This window comes from Aphelocoma coerulescens, chromosome 9 (assembly GCF_041296385.1).
Source record: "Aphelocoma coerulescens isolate FSJ_1873_10779 chromosome 9, UR_Acoe_1.0, whole genome shotgun sequence".
Lineage (NCBI taxonomy): Eukaryota > Metazoa > Chordata > Aves > Passeriformes > Corvidae > Aphelocoma > Aphelocoma coerulescens.
Genome location: NC_091023.1, coordinates 25,539,933 through 25,557,974, shown reverse-complemented (window position 1 = coordinate 25,557,974; position 18,042 = coordinate 25,539,933). Strand labels below are relative to the sequence as shown.

Below are 18,042 nucleotides of genomic sequence, written 5' to 3'. Positions count from 1 at the left end.
CCATCAATGAAATACAAATACATGCAACCCGGAATGCTGCTGGAGGAAGTATCCCGGACAGTTTCCCATTAGAAATTCGCAGAGAAATCATTGTCTTTTTTTTTTTTTTGTCTTTTTTTTTTCCCGTTCGTCGTCGTCTTTCTCTCTTCTTTTTTTTCTCTTTTTTTTTTTTTTTTTTTTTTGTCGCTATTCCAGACGTGGTTGTTAAACTCAAGTATCTGATGCAACGTGAAAGGAGGCCCGCCTCTCTTATCAAATTTCTTGTATTAAAGTGAACTTCGCAGAAAAAGGTCAGTTTCAAAACCTGTGAACTTCCCAGCTGCGCGTCCTCTAATTCCTTAAATAAGTATATATCTCCCGTCCGTTTCTCCTCTCCCTCGTTTCTTTCTTTTTTTTTTTTTTCCTTTTTAACTCTTTTTTCCCTTTTTTTTTTTTTCTCTTCCTTTTTTCTTTTTTTTTTCCTTGCCAAAAAAAAAAAAAAAAAGAAAAAAAAAAAAAAAGAAGAAGAAGCGCGGTCACAGCCCCAGGGCGGCGGCGTGTTTCTTGGCCTTCAGGCGGAGGTCGGCGATGCTGGAATTCTTGCTGGTGGTCTTGGCGGCGGCGGCGGCGGCCACCACGGAGGCGGCGGAGGCGGACTCGGCCAGGGTGGCCAGCGGGAGCCCGAAGGGGGGCGCGGGGAACATCATGTAGGGGGCGTGGGCCAGGTGCGGGTGCAGGTGATGGTGCGCGTGGGCCACGGCGCTGTCCAGCTGCAGCTGCGCCTGCACCTGCGGGGACAACGCGAGGGCCCGTGGGGCCGTGTCACCCCCCGGAGCCACCCGGCCGCCCACCCGCGCCCACCCGCGCCCACTTGCCTGCTGGAAGGGCATCCTCAGCGCGCCCACGTTCACGTAGGGAGCCACCCGGCAGGCCTCGAACTGGGTGGCGGCGCCGATCAGCACCCCTGGGGAGGGAGGCAGCGGCGGGGTCAGCGCCGGGACCCCCCCGCGCGTGTCCGAGGCGCGCCCCCGCCCCCGCCCCGCTACCTTTGTGCAGCTGGTTCTCCTGCTTTCGGCACTTGGCTCGGCGGTTCTGGAACCACACCTGCGGGGAGGGGGACACGGGGTCACGGCCGCGCTGCCGGGAGGGGCAAACCCCAAATAAACCCGCCGAGAATAACAACAACAGCAGCAATAACGATAATAGTAATAATGATAATAATTATGATAAAATTCCCAAGCCCCACAGCCCCGCAGACAAAGACGCCCGGGTGCGCTCCCCCCTCCCGGGCAGCCCCCGCTGCCGAGCTCCGACGGGCAAAAGGGAAAGAGCCAAACCCCCCGAAAATCGCCACGCGCGGAGTGCACGCCCCAGGGAAATGATTTCCCGGGCCCCGGGCTCCTCTTTCCACATCAGACTCCCAAAAGGCTGGAATCGCCCCTGATATCCAATACTAACGGGTGATAACGGCCCGAGAAGCTCGTGCTCATTAATAAATAAATTAATTAGCTTTCTCTTGCAGAAAAACTCAACAACAACTGAGTTTAATGACTTTTTTTCTTATTTTCTTTTTTTTGTTTGGTTTTTTTTTTGTGGGGGGTGGAGGAGAATTACGGCCCTAAAAGCTTCGCTACAAAGAAGTTTCGAATGTCTCTGTTCAGTGGAGTGTAGCACAGAAGGGGAATAATTATCTCATTATCATCATAACCTAATTTGCTTGCACCGAAGAGGCTGCCCCGTTAGACAAGAACACACTTTTAATATTGGAAATGGAATCGTTAAAATAAATTCCCAGCTTTAAGTTCTGCTGGCTTTGAGAAAGGAGGGAGGGAAAGGGGGAGAGCCGGTCTGAAAACATCCCTGTATTAACCCAGGGCTCTGCAGCGCATCCCAGCAGCCACATCGACCAAGGAATCGTTTCCCCGCGGCCAGGAAAAAAAAAAAAAAAAAGAAACAAAAAAAGAAGAAGAAAAAAAGAGATAAAAATTGCATTTTTTGAGGTCTTACTCGAAGAGACGAATATAAACGGGAATTTCTCCCGCCCTGTCATTTTCTCCAGCCAAGGAAAATGTGCCCAAGAGCCACGTTCGCCCTCAGCCCTCCCGTGGAAACGCGCCTTCCGTCATTTACGAATTAGAGCAGATACGAGACAAAATATTATTGAAAAGCGGGGTTTGTTTGGTTTGGTTTTTTTTTTTTTTTTCCGGGAGGATTTCTAGGGAATGGGTTTAATCTATGTAAATCTCCGAAAGTTATTATGCACCCTGCGATTTGGCATCATGGGAGCGCGGATTATGCGCCGCCGCCGCCTCCTTTGTCGAGCACCTCCCTGCTCCATTTTCCACAGCCAACAACTTTTTGCCTTGGTTTTGTTAAGGTTTGGTGAACAGAAACAAAAAATAAATAAAAAAAACCTCCACGAACAAACACAAACAATTAAAAACCAACCAACCAAAAAACAACCAAGCAACCAGAAAAAAAAAAAAAAAAGCAACCAAAAAAAAGAAGGGGGGGGAAGAGAGGGAAAATGAAGACTTTTTTTTATTATTTTTATTTTTTTTCGTGGTTCAGGCTCTGACAAAAGCTGCTCGTTTTGAGTTTTTCGGTTCCCCGTGCCGGCTCTGCCTCTGTCCTTACAACCTTACACGATGCAGGGAAACCCCCCGAGGACGGAGCGCATACTTGGGTGCAGATGGTGCCTGCGAGCACAAAGATTGAGGGGGAGTATCTGTTACAGCGAGACTTTCTACCAGCTGCAGATGTTCGGGGCCTAGAACTGCTCCATGTGTTCAAACAAATAATGACCATCATTTTCTCTTCTTTTATTTTCAGAACGGAAATACACCGGAGCAGCTACATTTGTTCTCATTTGACGGATCCCCTTCCTCCCCGCTCCTCAGCTCATCCCGACAAAACTCGCAGAAAGCAGCCCAGGAACACGTTTGGAAAAAACTTTGGGAGGGTGCAAAGCGCAGGTTAAATCCAGAGAAGCAGCGGCTTCCCGGGAAGGGAGAAAGCTCAAAATATCCCAGGTTTATCCCAGACTTTCTGTATTTCTTAAACCCGAACAAAGCACCTCCCTCAGTTCTCCTGCCGTTTCAACATTTAAGAACTACGAGGAGAAACGGACTGAAAATAAATCTATTCTTGTTTCACTTCGCGGTTCCTAATTCAGTTTATGGTCGCGACATCCATGAAGGGAATCGTTGCGTCCATGGATGAGCCGGGCAGCGGGGACCGGGAACGCAGCCCCCGCCAGCCCCGGAGCCACGGGAGCGGCTGCCGAGGCGGGGATGGAATAACCGCGGAGCTGGGCTAAAACACGGCCGAACGAAGGGATGGGGACACGCGGGGAGACAAACGCCGGGGAGGCAAAGCCCTGCGGGGCCGTTCGCAGGTTTGCTGGGTGAAGTTGGGCGCCGGGGAGCTGACTCCTCTCCCTGACAGAAGGATGGGGCTCTTCCCCATCATCTTCCCGGCTCTCCCACAGCTGCCCCTTCCCCCGAGCACACGCACCCACGCGGGTGGGCACCCACGCGGCCCCGCAGCCTCGGCTACCTGCACCCTGGCCTCGGAGAGCCCCAGCCGCTGGCTCAGCTCCTCCCGCATGAACGCGTCCGGGTAGTGGGTCTCGTCGAAAAGCCTTTCCAGCTCGTTCAGCTGCTCCAGGGTGAAATTCGTCCGGCTCCTCCTCTGCTTGATTTTCGTCTGCCCTTCGTCTTCCATCGCTTTCGCATCCTCCTTGCGCTCCTTCAGCTCTGGGGACACTGGGCACGACACAGCAGTCAGAGCGGCGGGGCCGGCACGCCGGGGCCGGGGGCACCGGGGCTCGCCCCGCTCTCGCCGCTCCCGGCGGCCGGGGGATGCGGACGGGAGCCCCCCGGGGCCGGGGCAGCCGGGAGCGGGGCCTGTGCGCCCGGGCCGCGCTAGGCCGCCTCGGCCGCTGCCGTTCCGGGCTCCGCCGCTGCCTCCGGTAACCGCTGGCGGGGAGAACGGGGTCCGCACCGAGCCCTCCCCTCCGGCCCCGCCGCGCCCCCGGGGGATGCGCAGCAACAGGTCCCCGGAGCCTCCGCCGGCCGCCGCGGCCCCTCCGCGCCCCGCGCTCCCGCGGGATTCGTTTTTCCTTGGTCAATTTTCGGCCGGAGACGCGCCCCGGGCCGGAGCGCGGGCCCCCGCACCGACCCCCGCGGGGCCGCCCGGCCCGGTCCTGCCCCGGCCGCGGCTCCCCCGCGGCACCGATTGCCTTTCTCCAGGCATCCGTTCCAGGGATGCTCCGGGCGGTCCGCCGGTCCGAACAAAAGGGCGGCAGCGACCCGCGGGTCCCCGCAGCCACGGGCACGGGCCCGGCCGCCTCCCGCAGCGCCCGAGAGCGACGGGCGGCCCTGGTACCGGCCCCGCGGTACCGCGCGGAACACCCGCGGGGCGGATCTGCTGGGAGCCCCGGGGCCGAGCGTGGGCAGCGCGGCCCGGCCCCACGCGAGTCCGCGCACCCGGAGCCGCGGGGAACGAACGGGCCCGCGGGGCCGGGCTTTCGTTGGCGGCGCGGCTTCCCGTGGGATGCCGAACGGGAACAAGATCGCGTTCTGAGCAAGTTAAATCCGGGTTCAAATATTTTAATCTAAAAACTTCGAGGCTGGCCGCGGATCTCCCGCGGCTGGGAGAGCCCGGGCAGCCGCCCATCACCGCCGGGCACAGCCTCCCCGCCAGCCCCAGTCCACCCGCGACCGCGGGCCGCTCCGCGCGTACCGACCCCGACGGGGGAAGGGGAGGAAGGGGAAAGGGAACGGGAGAAGGGGGAGCCCGCGGTGCCGCCGTTACCGTCGCTGAGCTTGGGGGTGGCCGCCTCGGCCGCTCTCTCGGCGGCGGCGTCGGGCTCCCGCTGCGGGGAGCGCCCGGCCGGCCGCGCCGCGGGGCTGCCCGTGTCCTCCCGGCCCGGCTCCGCCGCCGCCCCGCCGGGCTCCCGCGGGCCGCCGCCGCCGCGCAGGGGCCCGCTCTCCAGCACCTCGCGGTAGGTGATGAGCTCCTTCTTCTCCTTGGCTTTGGGATCAAACGACTTGGAGACAAACGCCGTCAGCTCCTCCATGGCTCAGGGGCGCGCTGCCCCGGCTCCCCGGGCGGGCATCCACGGGGCGGGGAGGTGGCGGCGGCGCCCCGGGCCGTGCCGAGCCGAGCCGAGCCGAGCCGGGCCGGGCCGGGCCGTGCCGTGCCGTGCCGTGCCGCCCGACGTGCAGGGCTCCCGGGGTCTGATAGCGACGCCGCGATTGAAGTGGCACTATTTATACTTTGCAAAGCCGGCCCCTTGTTCCCGGCGAATTACCTCCCCTCGGAGCTCTGAATGGACCCCTTCCTTCCTCCCTTCCTTCCTCCCGTCCTTGCCGGTCGCCCGCCCGCCGCGGGGCACTGCGGCCACGGCACCGCCCGCCCGCCGCGCGCTGCGCCCTAATTAATTTAATTAGGCGCGGGACCGTGTGCGAGGTCCCGGGCGAGCGCGACGCGGAGAGGGGCCGGGGCGGCGGGGGAGTGGCCACCGGGACGCGCGGGGGGGCGGCGGGGGGCGCGCAGGCTCCGCGCACCGCCCCGCGTGGGTCGGGTCAGCCCCGCAGCCCGCGGGCACAGCGAACCGGAGCGGCCCCGCCGCGGCAGCGGCCCCGCGGGAGCCGCAAAAGTTCCTCCGTGGGCGCCCGCATCCCCCGAATCAACGAGGGGATAATTGACAGAGAGAAACGCGGCCGCGTCAGGAGCGGGCGCGCATCGAGGCGTCAGATTAGAGCCGAACACGCCAATATTGCTAATATTGTTTTCCCTTTGTTTTTTTTTAAATCCCATCACGGAGCACTTCTGTTGACGGAACTCGCCTCTCTTCCACCTTTGCTAAATTCTAATAAATTATTCAGAATTGTTTAACTCTTGCCTGTGTATCGATTTTTCATTGACCTTTGGGGCGATGACTTCACATAACGGAGCGTTTATTTACCGGAGCAGGTTCGGTACCGGCGGTGGCATCAGCGTTTATTCAGAGCCGGTCACACGCGACCCCGCCGCGACAGGAGCGAGCCCCGGTCCCTCCGCTCCAGGGCACGCGCGGGGCGTTCTCGATCCCCGGCACATCGGGCACCGGGGGATTCGGTGTGACCGACCCCGCCGCGGCTGCCGACCCGGTGGCTGACCCTCATGAGCCCCTCCGCCCTGACATTTCGTTTATCCCCACGCGCGTTTCGCGATTCCCGTGGCGGGGAGAGCGTGCTCGGGAGCTCGCGTTAAACGAATCAAATTCGGTGAAAAATCTGATTAAGTGAAGCGATTAAATCGTTCTGTTCTATTTCTGGTCGTTGCCCGGCGGGTCCCCGCTCGGACCGTGCCCAGCCGCGCCCGGCGCGCTCCGTCCCGCGGGCACGGCCGCGGTGCCCACGCCGCGCGTGGAGAGCTGTCCCTGCGCCCGCGGGGGCGGCTCTCGGTGCCATAAAACACCGACCCTCCTTTAACTCTTCGAGAGGGAACGAAATCCCCTCCGTGCCGCTGTCCCCGCGCGGTCCCCGTCACCCGGCGGGACACGCGCTGTGCCCGTGGGTCGCCGCGTTGGTCGCCGTGTTGGCCACGGTGCAGACAGCGCTCCGTGGGCTCTGCGCGCCCCTGGGCAGCGGGACCCCGACCCCGGAATCACCCACGCTCCCCTCTTGCCCGTCACCCGCGGCGTGTCACGCCGTGTGCCCGTGGGTCATCGCGTTGGTCACCGTGTTGGGCACGGTGCAGAGGGGCTCCGTGGGCTCTGCATCCCCCCGTGGGCAGCGGGACCCCGGCCCCGGCCCGGCCCCGGCCCCCGCCCGTCCCGCGTGGGCGTTCGCCGGCGCGCCGCATCCATGGCTCGGCGCTCGCTGTGGCCGCCTGGCCGCGCTCGGCGGTGGATTGGCGCTGCCTGCCCGCCGCCCCGGAAGGCGCTGGGCTCGAACCGGGGCCGCGGCGGCGCCGCAGGTACGGGGACAGGGGGACAGGGGGACAGGGGGACACGGGGACACGGGGACACGGCGGGACCGGCCCCCAGGGCACGGCAGGCGGGGATCGGCGGCCGCTGCCGGGGCCGGGTGTGCCCAGCGGCCGCGCGGCCTCCGGTGCGGGCTGTGCGCGGGGCAGCGCCGGCCGCGCACGTGGAGCCCCGCGCGGGGGTGTCCCGGCCCCCCGGGAGGTGCCGAGCAGCCGGGATGCGCGGGCTCCGTGGGACGGAGTGCGTGGAGCTGCTGTTTCTGCGGGCAGCGAGCGAGCAGTGTTATTTCTGCTGTGAAATCCCGGTGCTCGGGGCCTGTCCCGGTCCGCAGTGCGCTGCTGGGACAGTCCGGGAATTCTCCTGGCGGCAGATGCCGTGTCCAGGACCTGCCGTTTTCCAGGAGGGTGTTCCCTTGAGTCCTGACTCGTGCTTGCTGCGGCTCCCCGGCCCTGGCTCCAGGAGGAGGAATTTCTGTGTCCTTAATGGTGAATTTGTCCTTTGTTCTGCTCCCAGGCTCTCCCCGGTGGATCAGGAGGTGCTGCCTCGGTGGCCAAAAGTGTGAGGAAGGGCAAAAGTTTGGCTGGAGGAAATGAGCAAGTTGAACCCGTCTGTGCTGGGAAGAGGAGGAGCAGGGAAGGGAACGGAGCTGGGAAGGGGCTGGAGCCCCAGGAGCGGCTGAGGGAGCTGGGAAAGGGGCTCAGGCTGGAGCAAAGGAGGCTCAGGGGGGACCTTGTGGCTCTGCACAAGTCCCTGACAGGAGGGGGCAGCCGGGGGGGTCGGGCTCTGCTCCCAGGGAACAGGGACAGGAGGAGAGGGACACACGTATTTTTATATAAATATAAACCAGCACAATGCAGACACGGGCCCTTCTCACAGCTGGGAATGTTTGGGTTTTGTGCAGATTGAAGATGGGCCGCCGCTCCTCGGACACGGAGGAGGAGAGCAGGAGCAGGAGGAAGAAGAAGCACCGCAGGCGCTCCTCCTCCAGCAGCTCCTCGGACAGCAGGACCTACAGCCGGAAAAAATCGGGGAGGAAATCCAGGTCGAGGTCGCGGTCTCGGGATCTCCAGTCTTGGTCCCATTCCTATGAGAAAAGGTGCATTTGGAGGAGTTTTTAGAAACTGAGCTCTTTTATATTATGGCAGAAAGCTGGAAAAGTTTGAATCCCACGGGTTGGAATTTTGTAGCACAGATTGTTCTGAACCTGATGCCTTGGAAGGTGTGAAAATGTTTTCACTTCCATCAAAATAAAAGCCTAAACCCAGCACTGTGACCAGAAATACCCACACCTCCTTCCCCCCACAGGAGCACTAAAGCAGGGCATGTGCAGACCCAAAGGTAACTTGTGCTTTAAACCAGAGAAACCCCAGCCAGCTGAAATAGCTCTTCCTTTCTTCTCCCAGCAGGGACACCTTCCCCTATCCCAGGCTGCTCCCAGCCCCAATGTCCAGCCTGGCCTTGGGCACTGCCAGGGATCCAGGGGCAGCCCCAGCTGCTCTGGGCACCCTGTGCCAGGGCCTGCCCACCCTCCCAGGGAACAATTCCTTCCCAATATCCCATCCAGCCCTGCCCTCTGGCACTGGGAAGCCATTCCCTGTGTCCTGTCCCTCCATGCCTTGTCCCCAGTCCCTCTGCAGCTCTCCTGGAGCCTTCTCCTCTCCAGGTGAGCACCCCCAGCTCTCCCAGCCTGGCTCCAGGGGTGCTCCAGCCTGGGAGCATCTCTGTGGCCCCATCCTGGTTGTCTCAGTCTGGCTTGTGGTGGTGAATTTATTAGGAAGTGGAGCTGGAAAACTCTCCTGGTGTCCAGCTGCCCTGTAAATCCTGTAGGAAATGGTCCTGACAAACCTTCCTGTAGTGGCTGCAGGATGTGGCGAGGAGGAACCAGTTGGGTGCTTGTGGGGGCTTCCTCATGGATTTATTCCCAGCTCTTTCTCCTGCTGAGGATCTCCATCCTCCCTGGGGCCAGGGCAGGGTGCCCTGGGCTGTGATCCCAACCACGTGCAGTCTGAATCCCGTTAGCCCAGCGCAGGCACGGCCAGCTCCCAGGGAATCCAGAGGGGGACTGGGGGCTGGATGGAGACCAGCTCACTTAAACTGCATCAAGGAAAGGTCCAGGGCTCTGCTTTTAGGGTCTTGGCTTTGCCCTTGGAGTAGGGCATTTGCTCCTGGCAGTTCAGTCCATGTTCCACGCTGGGGTCCCGCTGGATTTGTCCCTGACCCTCAGGAATCAAAGGCAGCAGTTTCTAGAATTCCTGTCCTTCATCCAGCAGGAACATCACATTCCCTTTCCAGGTGCAGCCCTGTTCTTCAGCAGTTAACTTATATTTTCCAGTACTCCAGCTCCTGCAGCCCCTTTCCCTTATGCTGGATAATCTCAGAGCACATCCTGAATTCCAGAAGTGTTTCCTTGGTGTTATATTTTAATATTAGTCACATGTAAAGGTCAAAAATAGGGAGAATTGTAACTGTTAATTAGCTAACTATTGGGGAGATGGAGAGAAAATGTTCCAAATGAAGATTTGGAACATCTCCCCCCTCCCAGTTTTGGATTTAGTATCGTTTCTTCCACCTTTCTCCTTGGTGTGTAAGAATTTATTCTTTGAATAAACCAAACTGGGAGGGAGGGGAAGGGAAGATACCCTTTTGATTCCTGATTGGACTCAGGAGGGCACTGCCCTTAAGTGAACTCAAATGAAATTAATTAACACTGATTACTAATTGTACTTAAAGAAAACCCCAGACAGCCTCCCTTTCTTACCTGGGCTGTGGATTTTGGAGGATCATCTCCTTAGGGCAGCAGTATCCATGGGAATGTGAGCTACTTGTTACAGGGGAATAGGAGGATTTGAGGCTTCTGGAGCACCCTACAAACCCCCCCCAGGTTTGTAGATGTTTTCTCAGGAATTGTTGGGGGTTTGTCCCTGCTGTTGGGGGTTTTGGGAGCAGTGCCACACTCACCCCTGGCTCTGTTGCAGGCGCAGACACAGATCCAGCAGCAGCTCTTCCTACGGCTCCAGGAGGAAGCGCAGCCGGAGCCGCTCCAGGGGCAGAGGCAAATCCTACAGGTCCCAAAGGTCCAGGTCAAAAAGTAGAACCAGGAGGTAAGGCTCTTCCCCAGGAAAAAGCAGTGTTATTTCTGCTGTGGAAACATTCCTGTGAACCCCTGACATAATTACTGAGCTTGGAATAAATGGAAATAATGGCTGCAAGTGATGGTCTAAACCACGCATCCCTTGAAACTTCCCAGTTTGGGATCTCGGGAGTGCTTTGCATGCACTAAATGTATGTTTCAGTTATCCTGGTGAAACAATTTTGAAGAGAAGCTGTTTATTTTGCATTTGATTCAAGCAAAAAAAATTAATAGGGTCTCTTGGCTTCATAGAACCATTTGGAAATACCTTGTGGATGTTTTTTGCTTCCTGCTTTCCATAACTCCCACACATAACACTGGCTTCCTGAAGTCCCAGAATAAACTGAGTTTCTCATCTGTGTTTCTCTTGGAAAAGGATGAGTATTTAGATATGCAATCCTTTACTAATACTTGTCTTCAGTGAATTTTTGCACACATTGGTTTGGGACAACCAAGTATTTCACAATTTAAATATTTAAATCCTAATGAGAAGTTGCAAAAGGTAGTATAAAATCTGCTTTTCTTCTTTAATTAAAAGAAGCTCAAGTTGTGTTTGTGTGTGTTTTTAATTAAGAAGTTTAACTGAAGTTTATCCTGGATACCAGGTTTGCCATTAGCATTTTCTAGTGGTTTTAAATTAATTATTGAGTGCATCAGGCAGGTCAAAGCTGTTTGGGTGTGTATTTACAAATCTTCAGCCAGGTGATTTTGTGTGCCTGCACTAAGAATTTGTTAAACCTGTGATTTCCAAATCCAAACCAGGAGAGCTGTTGCCTCTAAATGTTGAAAAATTGTTGGTGGAAGATGTGAATATTCCCCTTTCTCTTATTTGTACTGTGCCATGGCTTATTCCCAGCTGCTCATTGGAAGAGTTGCCCAGACCCTTTCTTGCTGCAGTGCCTTTGTGGAAGAAATTTGATTATTTAAGCAGCCTGACCTCTCTTGGAGCGTCCTCCCCATCAGAGCTGTACAGATAATCTGTGAATATCCACTTTTTCCCCTAAGAAAATCAGTTTGAACCCACAGAAATGTCAGAAGAATGAGGCGAAAATGAAGGTTTTTCAGCATATCACATATGCAGTGTTAGGAAATGGGATTTTATTATAATAAATATAAATTCCAGTTCCCATTAGCTATGGTTTAATGGCCATAAAATAATATAGAATAAATAGAAATTGCAGATCTCACTAGCTATGCTCTAGTGGTCATCTTTTCTATAGGGGTTTGATTTTAATCATGGTTACAATATATGGAGATTAGGCACCTAAAAACTTGAATAACATGGTTATGGCTAGAAAATACTGTGTATCAGGTATTTTATGTATCAGATATTGTATGTATCAAATCCTTTATGCATCAGCTGTGCAGCACTAGAGGGGGAGAGCTGCACATTCCTTTAAATGCTGGTCCTATTCACACACGCTGAGGGAAAATATTGATAAATAGCACCCTAAATGATCCCAGAAGAGTCCAAAAGCTTAAAATCAAGCCCAGCAGGACACATTCCATCCTTTATTGTAATTTTTCCGAGTCTGCTGGTAATGTTTCGCTGAGCAGCTGTGGATTAATCTGGTTTTGGAGAGTTAAACCTTGGTTTAGCACAAAGCTGCTACTCGGGGCCTGTGCTTGCCCTGGTTGTCAGTGCTGAGCTCTTGCAGTGATGCCAAATAATCCCTTGTCTGCCTCAAAGTCACTCAGTCCAAGGGCTCACCAGCTCTCCAAGGACTTCAGGGCTCCTCAGAAGGAAGAGATCATGGGGGAAAGAAGGAATGTGATGGAGGGGTAGAAAAAGTAAACCTAAAAATAAAAATGGTGGGAAAAGGTGATTCAGGACTGGGGGTTCTCTGTCTCTTCCTGTGCATGACCTGGGGCAGGTGTGGAGGAGGGAAGGGAGGAGCTGCCAGGGCCCAGGGGTACCAAAGGAGATGGTTCCTATGGATAAGGAATGGAGCTGGGGCAGCCTGTGGATCCCAGAAGTGGGAAGGGATTAAAAAGGCACGTGGACAAGGAAAGTCCACTCAAAGCTGGTAAATGCACAGACAGTGTTTGTCTTGGGAAATGTGTGTATTTGTGGTGCTGACATGGGATTTTCATGAATTCTCTCTGTAATTCCCAATTTTTTTTGTTCAGGGTAGGACAACTTACTTTCCTGTGACTTTTCACATGGAGAAACCACTTGTAAATAATTAATGAAAGGACCCAGAGTAACTCAGGCAGCCCCTTGTGTTCCTGCAGTAAGGAATGTGTTATCCAGAGAAATATTCCTGGTGATCTCCAGCTTCTGGATGGCCAGGGGAGGGAGGAAAAGCTGCTGCCCCACCTGGAAAGCAGCAGGAGAGGGAAGATCAGCCCTGTATTTGTAACCCTCCTGCTGCACCTGCAGGGGATTATCCCCGTTAGGAGCTGAGCAAATGCCATTTTAAAATTTCATTTTATTTAGTGTGAGTCTGACTCTAGAAAATTACCTTCATGTTGGAAGTTAAGGTCTGTTACATGGTCTCTTTAAATCCCTGGAATTGTTTTTGGTATAAATCATGCAGGTGGCACAGATTCTGGATCCTCTACCATCTTTTCTCCCCACAATCCCTTACCAGCTCTTAATTTGTTTCTCAGGGTAGTGAAGGTGTTGTTAAAAGTAATGTATTTTTAAAATAACTTCTCTAACAGAGGTGTTTTATTTGAGCAGGTGATTTACAGATCTCCAGCAGTGCAAAACACTGAGATAGGTCAAGTTTTTTTTTTTTGAAAAGTTAGATTTTTGTAATGACACGTGTAAGATATTTTAAATAGGTGTTGTTTGTAACCTGAACTGATTTTTTGTGCTTTATTTGAGCAGATAGGGAAACTTGTGCATATTATGATTATTTTATTTTAGATGCATTTTTAGAGTGAAAAAAGTGCAGCTTCCCAGTGATGGTTGTGTTTCATTTGAGAAGCTAAAGGAACTTGTGCATATGTTGACTATCTTATTTTAGATGCAGTTTTAGGGTGAAAAAGGTGGGGCTCCCCAGTATTGCCTGTACTTTATTGGAGAGGATAAAGAAACTCGTGCATTATTATCACTATTCTGTTTTAGATGCATTTCTGGAGTTAAAAAAGTGGAGCTTCCCAGAAATGGTTGTGTTTTATTTGAGAGGATAAGGAAACTTGTGCATGTTATAACTATTCTGTTTTAGATGAATTTTTAAAGTCAAAAAAGTGGAGCTTCCCAGTAATGCTATAAATTCCAAGCTGTCCTACAGCGAGGGAGTACAATGCAAATACGACTTAATAAGATCACAAACTGAATTTCAGCAGAAACAACCAAGATTTACATTAAATTAGGAATTTTAAAACCGATTTAGTTTGTTTTACTGAGCATTTGCTTAATAACATTTCGCCTCCTTGCAATCTTTTTAAAGCCAATAATTCGTCTGTGAAGCGCAGGCACATCCTCCTGTGGAAAAATTGGAAGCAACAGCTCCCAGCTCTGCAACCACACATCCAGAGCTGGAAAGGAATATTTCAGCTCCACAGAATTTAATAAATCATCCCATTTCCTAATTTGATCATATTAGATGCTGATGTGGAAGGAGCATTTCAAATAGCAGCTCCTCATTAATATACATCAGGCTGGGGAATAGCAGGGAATACTTATGGAGGGATGTCACAGTTCCTGTTCCTTAGTTTACTAAGTGGAACAGGTTGATGTGATCCTGGGTGTTATTTGTCACTGTCTTGCTAAAATGGTTTGGGTCGAGTTATGGAGTCCAGAAAGACGGCGGCTGATAAATCAAAAGTGGATTGAGTGGACAGGAGGCAGTGATTGATACCGTGACAGGATATGAAGAAAGGAATCTTGATAGGAGCATGCCCGATATTGAATATGAGAAGGAAAATGGCCCTGGAGTATGGATATTATTCAAGGAAATGAGAATAATAATATCATCTTGAAATTATTGCTGGGTGAAGATTAGGAGGGTTCTTATTAGAATATTCTGCTGCTGTGCCGTGCAGGAGCTCGGCTCCCGCAGAATTCCGGGGTGGATGGAGTCTGGGAATATTTGGAGAGTTTCCACTGTGATTGTCCTGCAAGTTAATCATATATAAAATACTTTGCAGCAGAACTTGCAGCACAAATCATCTAATTCATGGAGCTTTAAATAGAATTAACCAAAAAATGTTGACCTTTATTGCCTGATTTCACCCAATCCTGTGATTAGAGAGTATTCCACTGGAATTGCCTTTGAATATGCAAGTTTGCTTTGTTGTCTGCCAAGTGTCTTTGGCTTCTTCTGTTATGTTAAACTGCAAACTGCTGCCTTAAAATATCTTTAATGCACTTCAGAATTGACACAAAACCAGCAAGTACATCCATACATACTGAAGAAGAAAAGAGATTATATGGAAAGTAATCCTGCCTGGAGACCTGATCCTTGGGAGTGTGGCTGAAGGAGGTGTTTGATCAGGTTTTACATCTTATTTCTTTACCATTCCTCCAGTCTAATTAATTTAATACTGAAATGTCTGCAGTTTATTGCAGTCCAGGGCAGGGGAGCTGCTGCTCGGGGCTGGCTTTGGAATAGGCTCAGGTTTGGGGATGCAAAAGCAGCTGCCATTATCCCAGCAGTGTGCACTGGAATTAACCTGGGTTCAACCCTCCCAGCCTGGCAGAATTCTTTGTGTTTAGCAGTTAATTTTGTAATATTTAGAAAGAGGGTCCTCAAGTGCAGTGTGAAAAGGAGCATTCAATAGCTGGAAGTAAAACCCCACTGATTTTTTTTTTTTATCTTTGAGAATTTCCTTTTTTTAGTGTCTGCTTTAAAAAACCCAAACCACTGCTTTGGTATATTTTAGAGAAGGGTTGGTGCTGCACAGTTTGTAGGACTTTTAAAAGATATTATCACTGAATGCTTTTGTATTTGTGTTACTTGGACCTGTCTTCAGTTAATCTCCTTTTTTCCATACAATGTATTATTTTAGTGTGGGATTAATGTGCTGGAGCCTTTCCACATTAAAACGTGGCCTATCAGACCTCACAGCTGATAAGAACTGTTGGATCAAGACACAATCTGTAGTAATTTTGTTCAGAACAGCCTTTTATTTACAGCTGTGTCTGTCTGTCCTGCTTGGCACACGCTGGTGGAGAGCTTTCCATGGGTTACAGAGCAGGGGCTTAATTGTGAACAACTTCAGGAGAAACCTCTTCAAACAGCATTGGCCTAAAAGGAAAAGAAAGCTTTTTAGGAGAGAGGAAAATAAAAGGTATGGATGTTTTGAGTGGACAGCAGACAAACAGAGAGTAAAATTGTGATGGGCCTGGCAAATTTGCTGGAGAGTTTATGGAGGAACAGGAGGGTGTAGAGTAGGGAGTGATTAAAAAAAAAAAGAATGGAATGTCTCCAGTAGTGGGCAAAGATCCCTTGTAGTTGTGTGGAGTTGAAGAGTGATTTTTAAGGGTGTTGAGGTGTGAATTTCAGGGTGATGCAGCTGTGTGGATTAAAGCTGGTGCTGTTCCAGGTGAGGACAGAGGTCTGGCTGCAGGACTGAGCGTTGGCACAGGTGATGTTGGCTGTTCCAGGGAAAAGGAACAGCTCAGGGACAAAGGGAAGGTTTCTGGAGTGACCATCCACCAGCTTTGTCTGCTGGGAGGAGCTGGAAGTGGAGTTTGGGTAGGAGCAGCAGGACTGACTCAGAGCAATGGGACTGGGACAGGCCAGGGCCACCCAGGGCCCTTTTGCTGCTGCAGGACACCAGGAATGACCTGAACCGCCCACAACAGGGTTGGGCACGCAGGGCCAGTGCTGAGCAGCTCTTCAGCTAGGAAAATCCTTTGGAAGTACCTCCCTTGGAAGAATTTTCCAAAGAGAAGCAGCCAGGAGTCCTATCCGAAGCCAAGCAGTGCTGTTTAATTAGAGCATTGCTTTTGAAATTCCAACCCAAGCCATTCCATGCCTCTATAATTTTATCCTTGTAATTAATTTGTACGATTGCTTAATTTTTTGCCTGGTTGTAGCCACTGGAGTTCCTATTCCTTTCAAGCATTGATCTGCTGCTTAGGATATTTTTTCCCCTGTCCTTGCTCCCCAAGTTAACCCACTCAGGTGCAATTATGTAAGGAATCAGTGTAAATATTACAGGCTCCTCTTTTTTTTTACTGCTGGGGAAGTTTGAAGCCTTTGGTCCATTAGCAAATAGATTTAATTAAGATATTGCAGCATTTCTTTCATGGAGCTTCAAATGAAAGCTTGGGGCAGGAAGGTGGAATTCACATTACTGAGTGTGATCTGTAGTTTTCCTACTGGTGGTAATGTCAGCTCATGTTTGCTTTTCCCACAAGAAATCCAACCCTGCAGTTTTTATTTAGGATCTTGTTGCATTCCAGGTTGTATCAGCAACAGCCTCTAAAAGTATCTCTTTATTTTGTGGTAATAACTGATTTTTTTTCAAGAGAAATGAACAGTTTGTGTACATGGCTGCACAGGAAAGGCACAGAGGTGGAGAAGGAGCAGTGGAGATATCCTGGAGCACCAACCATTGCCGAGCTCATTGCCCAGCCCTAATTGACCACTTTGGGAAATTAAACTTCACAAGGCAATGCCAAGGGCCCTCCAGTTATCAATAAGGCCACAGAGCTGCGAGTGACAGTTGCTTTGATGCCTTTCATTGGTATAAAACCAAAAAAAAGCCTTAAAAAAAAAAGCTCTGAATGCATAAGTGCTGTTCATTTAGAGCTCAGGCTCGAGTCTAATTACACGTAAAGTTGATTTTCTGTGCAGCCCAGGTGTTATGTACACACAGTGTGTTTAAAGTAGAGCTGCTTATTTCTCTAGAACCTTTTATTCCTCCCTTTGGAAGAAGGTGCAGTTGCAGGTTGTTGGGTTTTTTTTAATGCTTCAGTTTTCTGTTTGGAAAAGGTACTCAAGAAGACAAAAAAAATACGCCTCCCCTTAGTGGGGAATTGCCTTTTTGATTTCTGTGTGTCTGCATTCTAAACCACCATGTATTTTAAGTTTGTGTTTTGTTTTTTTTTTTTTAATCCTCTTTTTTTCCTCTGCTACCAAAGCTCTGGCCATGAAATAGAATCTGTTATTTCTTCACTGCAGAGCTCAGGTTTCTCGAGGCAGCCCTGCACAAGCAGATGTCTTAAGGATGCCCTGGTAATCCAAGACCCTCTTTGCTCTGTAAATTGTTGCTCTTTCCAGGGTTCATTTCTAGGAGTGATTTTCCCACTATGAAACACAAAATAGTGGAATTTAGTAGTGAAAATTTACTCTTTATTCCCATCTTTCACTCTGTCTAATTCTAATAATGTATGGCAGGAACAGAATCTGCTTAAAATGGTGCAGGCAAAAAATGTGGATTTCTGTCAAAAAAGTGATATGGAAAGAGTGTGTTGGGCATGGAGTGATAGAGCAAGGGGGAATGGCTTCCCACTGCCAGAGGGCAGGGTTAGATGGGATATTGGGAAGGAATTCCTGGCTGGGAGGGTGGGGAGGCCCCTGGATCCCTGGCAGTGCCCAAGGCCAGGCTGGACATTGGGGCTTGGAGCAGCCTGGGACAGTGGGAGGTGTTCCTGCCCATGGCAGGGGTGGGCTTTAAGGTCCCTCCCAACCCAGACCATTCTGTGATTCCCTATAAACCAGCATCCATGCCCTGGAATTCTTTGCTCTCAGCTTTTTGCAGGATTCCAGGCATTGCTCCTTAGCAGGAGGTTGCTGTGTGAGAGAGAGCAGGGCAGTCCCTGCTGCAGGCAGGGTTTGGGTGCCTTTGTGACAAATGTTATCCCACGAAAATCAATTTTCCTTTGAGATCCAGTCAGGCAGCTCCCAGTCAGTGTTGGTACCATTCCCAACGTGTGCTTTGGCAGTGAGGTCGTGCTGGATTAAGCTGATTAAAATCGAGGTGCCCTGACACTCCCTGGCTGTCCCTTCATCCTTTGTGCTGCTGCTGCTTCTCCTCTCACATCTCAACT

At 51.9% G+C, this 18,042-nt stretch overlaps 2 protein-coding genes across 2 annotated transcripts in view; one reads left to right on the top strand and one right to left on the bottom strand.

Moving 5' to 3' along the window:
- Nucleotides 1-515: 515 nt before the first annotated feature.
- SHOX2 (SHOX homeobox 2) lies at nt 516-5,062 on the bottom strand. Its single transcript, XM_069024476.1, has 4 exons — nt 4,798-5,062; nt 3,538-3,746; nt 1,026-1,083; nt 516-943 (listed from the first exon to the last, which is right to left on the bottom strand). The coding sequence occupies exons 1-4, from the start codon at nt 5,060-5,062 to the stop codon at nt 516-518; spliced, it is 960 nt and encodes a 319-aa protein (XP_068880577.1).
- A 1,836-nt stretch (nt 5,063-6,898) lies between these two features.
- RSRC1 (arginine and serine rich coiled-coil 1) overlaps nt 6,899-18,042 on the top strand; it is a 100,193-nt gene continuing 89,049 nt past the window's right edge. Inside the window, exons 1-4 of the mRNA XM_069024161.1 lie at nt 6,899-6,948; nt 7,472-7,516; nt 7,860-8,054; nt 9,934-10,059. Of these exons, the coding sequence (XP_068880262.1) occupies nt 7,867-8,054; nt 9,934-10,059 (314 nt within the window). The 5' untranslated portion in view covers nt 6,899-6,948; nt 7,472-7,516; nt 7,860-7,866. The remainder of the gene's footprint in view (nt 6,949-7,471; nt 7,517-7,859; nt 8,055-9,933; nt 10,060-18,042) is intronic.

Excerpts from the sequence above, each read along its gene's own strand:
- SHOX2 (XM_069024476.1), bottom strand. The coding sequence starts at position 5,062 with ATGGAGGAGCTGACGGCGTTTGTCTCCAAGTCGTTTGATCCCAAAGCC. Across the intron at positions 1,084-3,537 it reads TCTCCGAGGCCAGGGTGCAG|GTGTGGTTCCAGAACCGCCG; the intron begins GTAGCCGAGGCT and ends CCCTCCCCGCAG. Across the intron at positions 944-1,025 it reads GGAGAACCAGCTGCACAAAG|GGGTGCTGATCGGCGCCGCC; the intron begins GTAGCGGGGCGG and ends CTCCCTCCCCAG.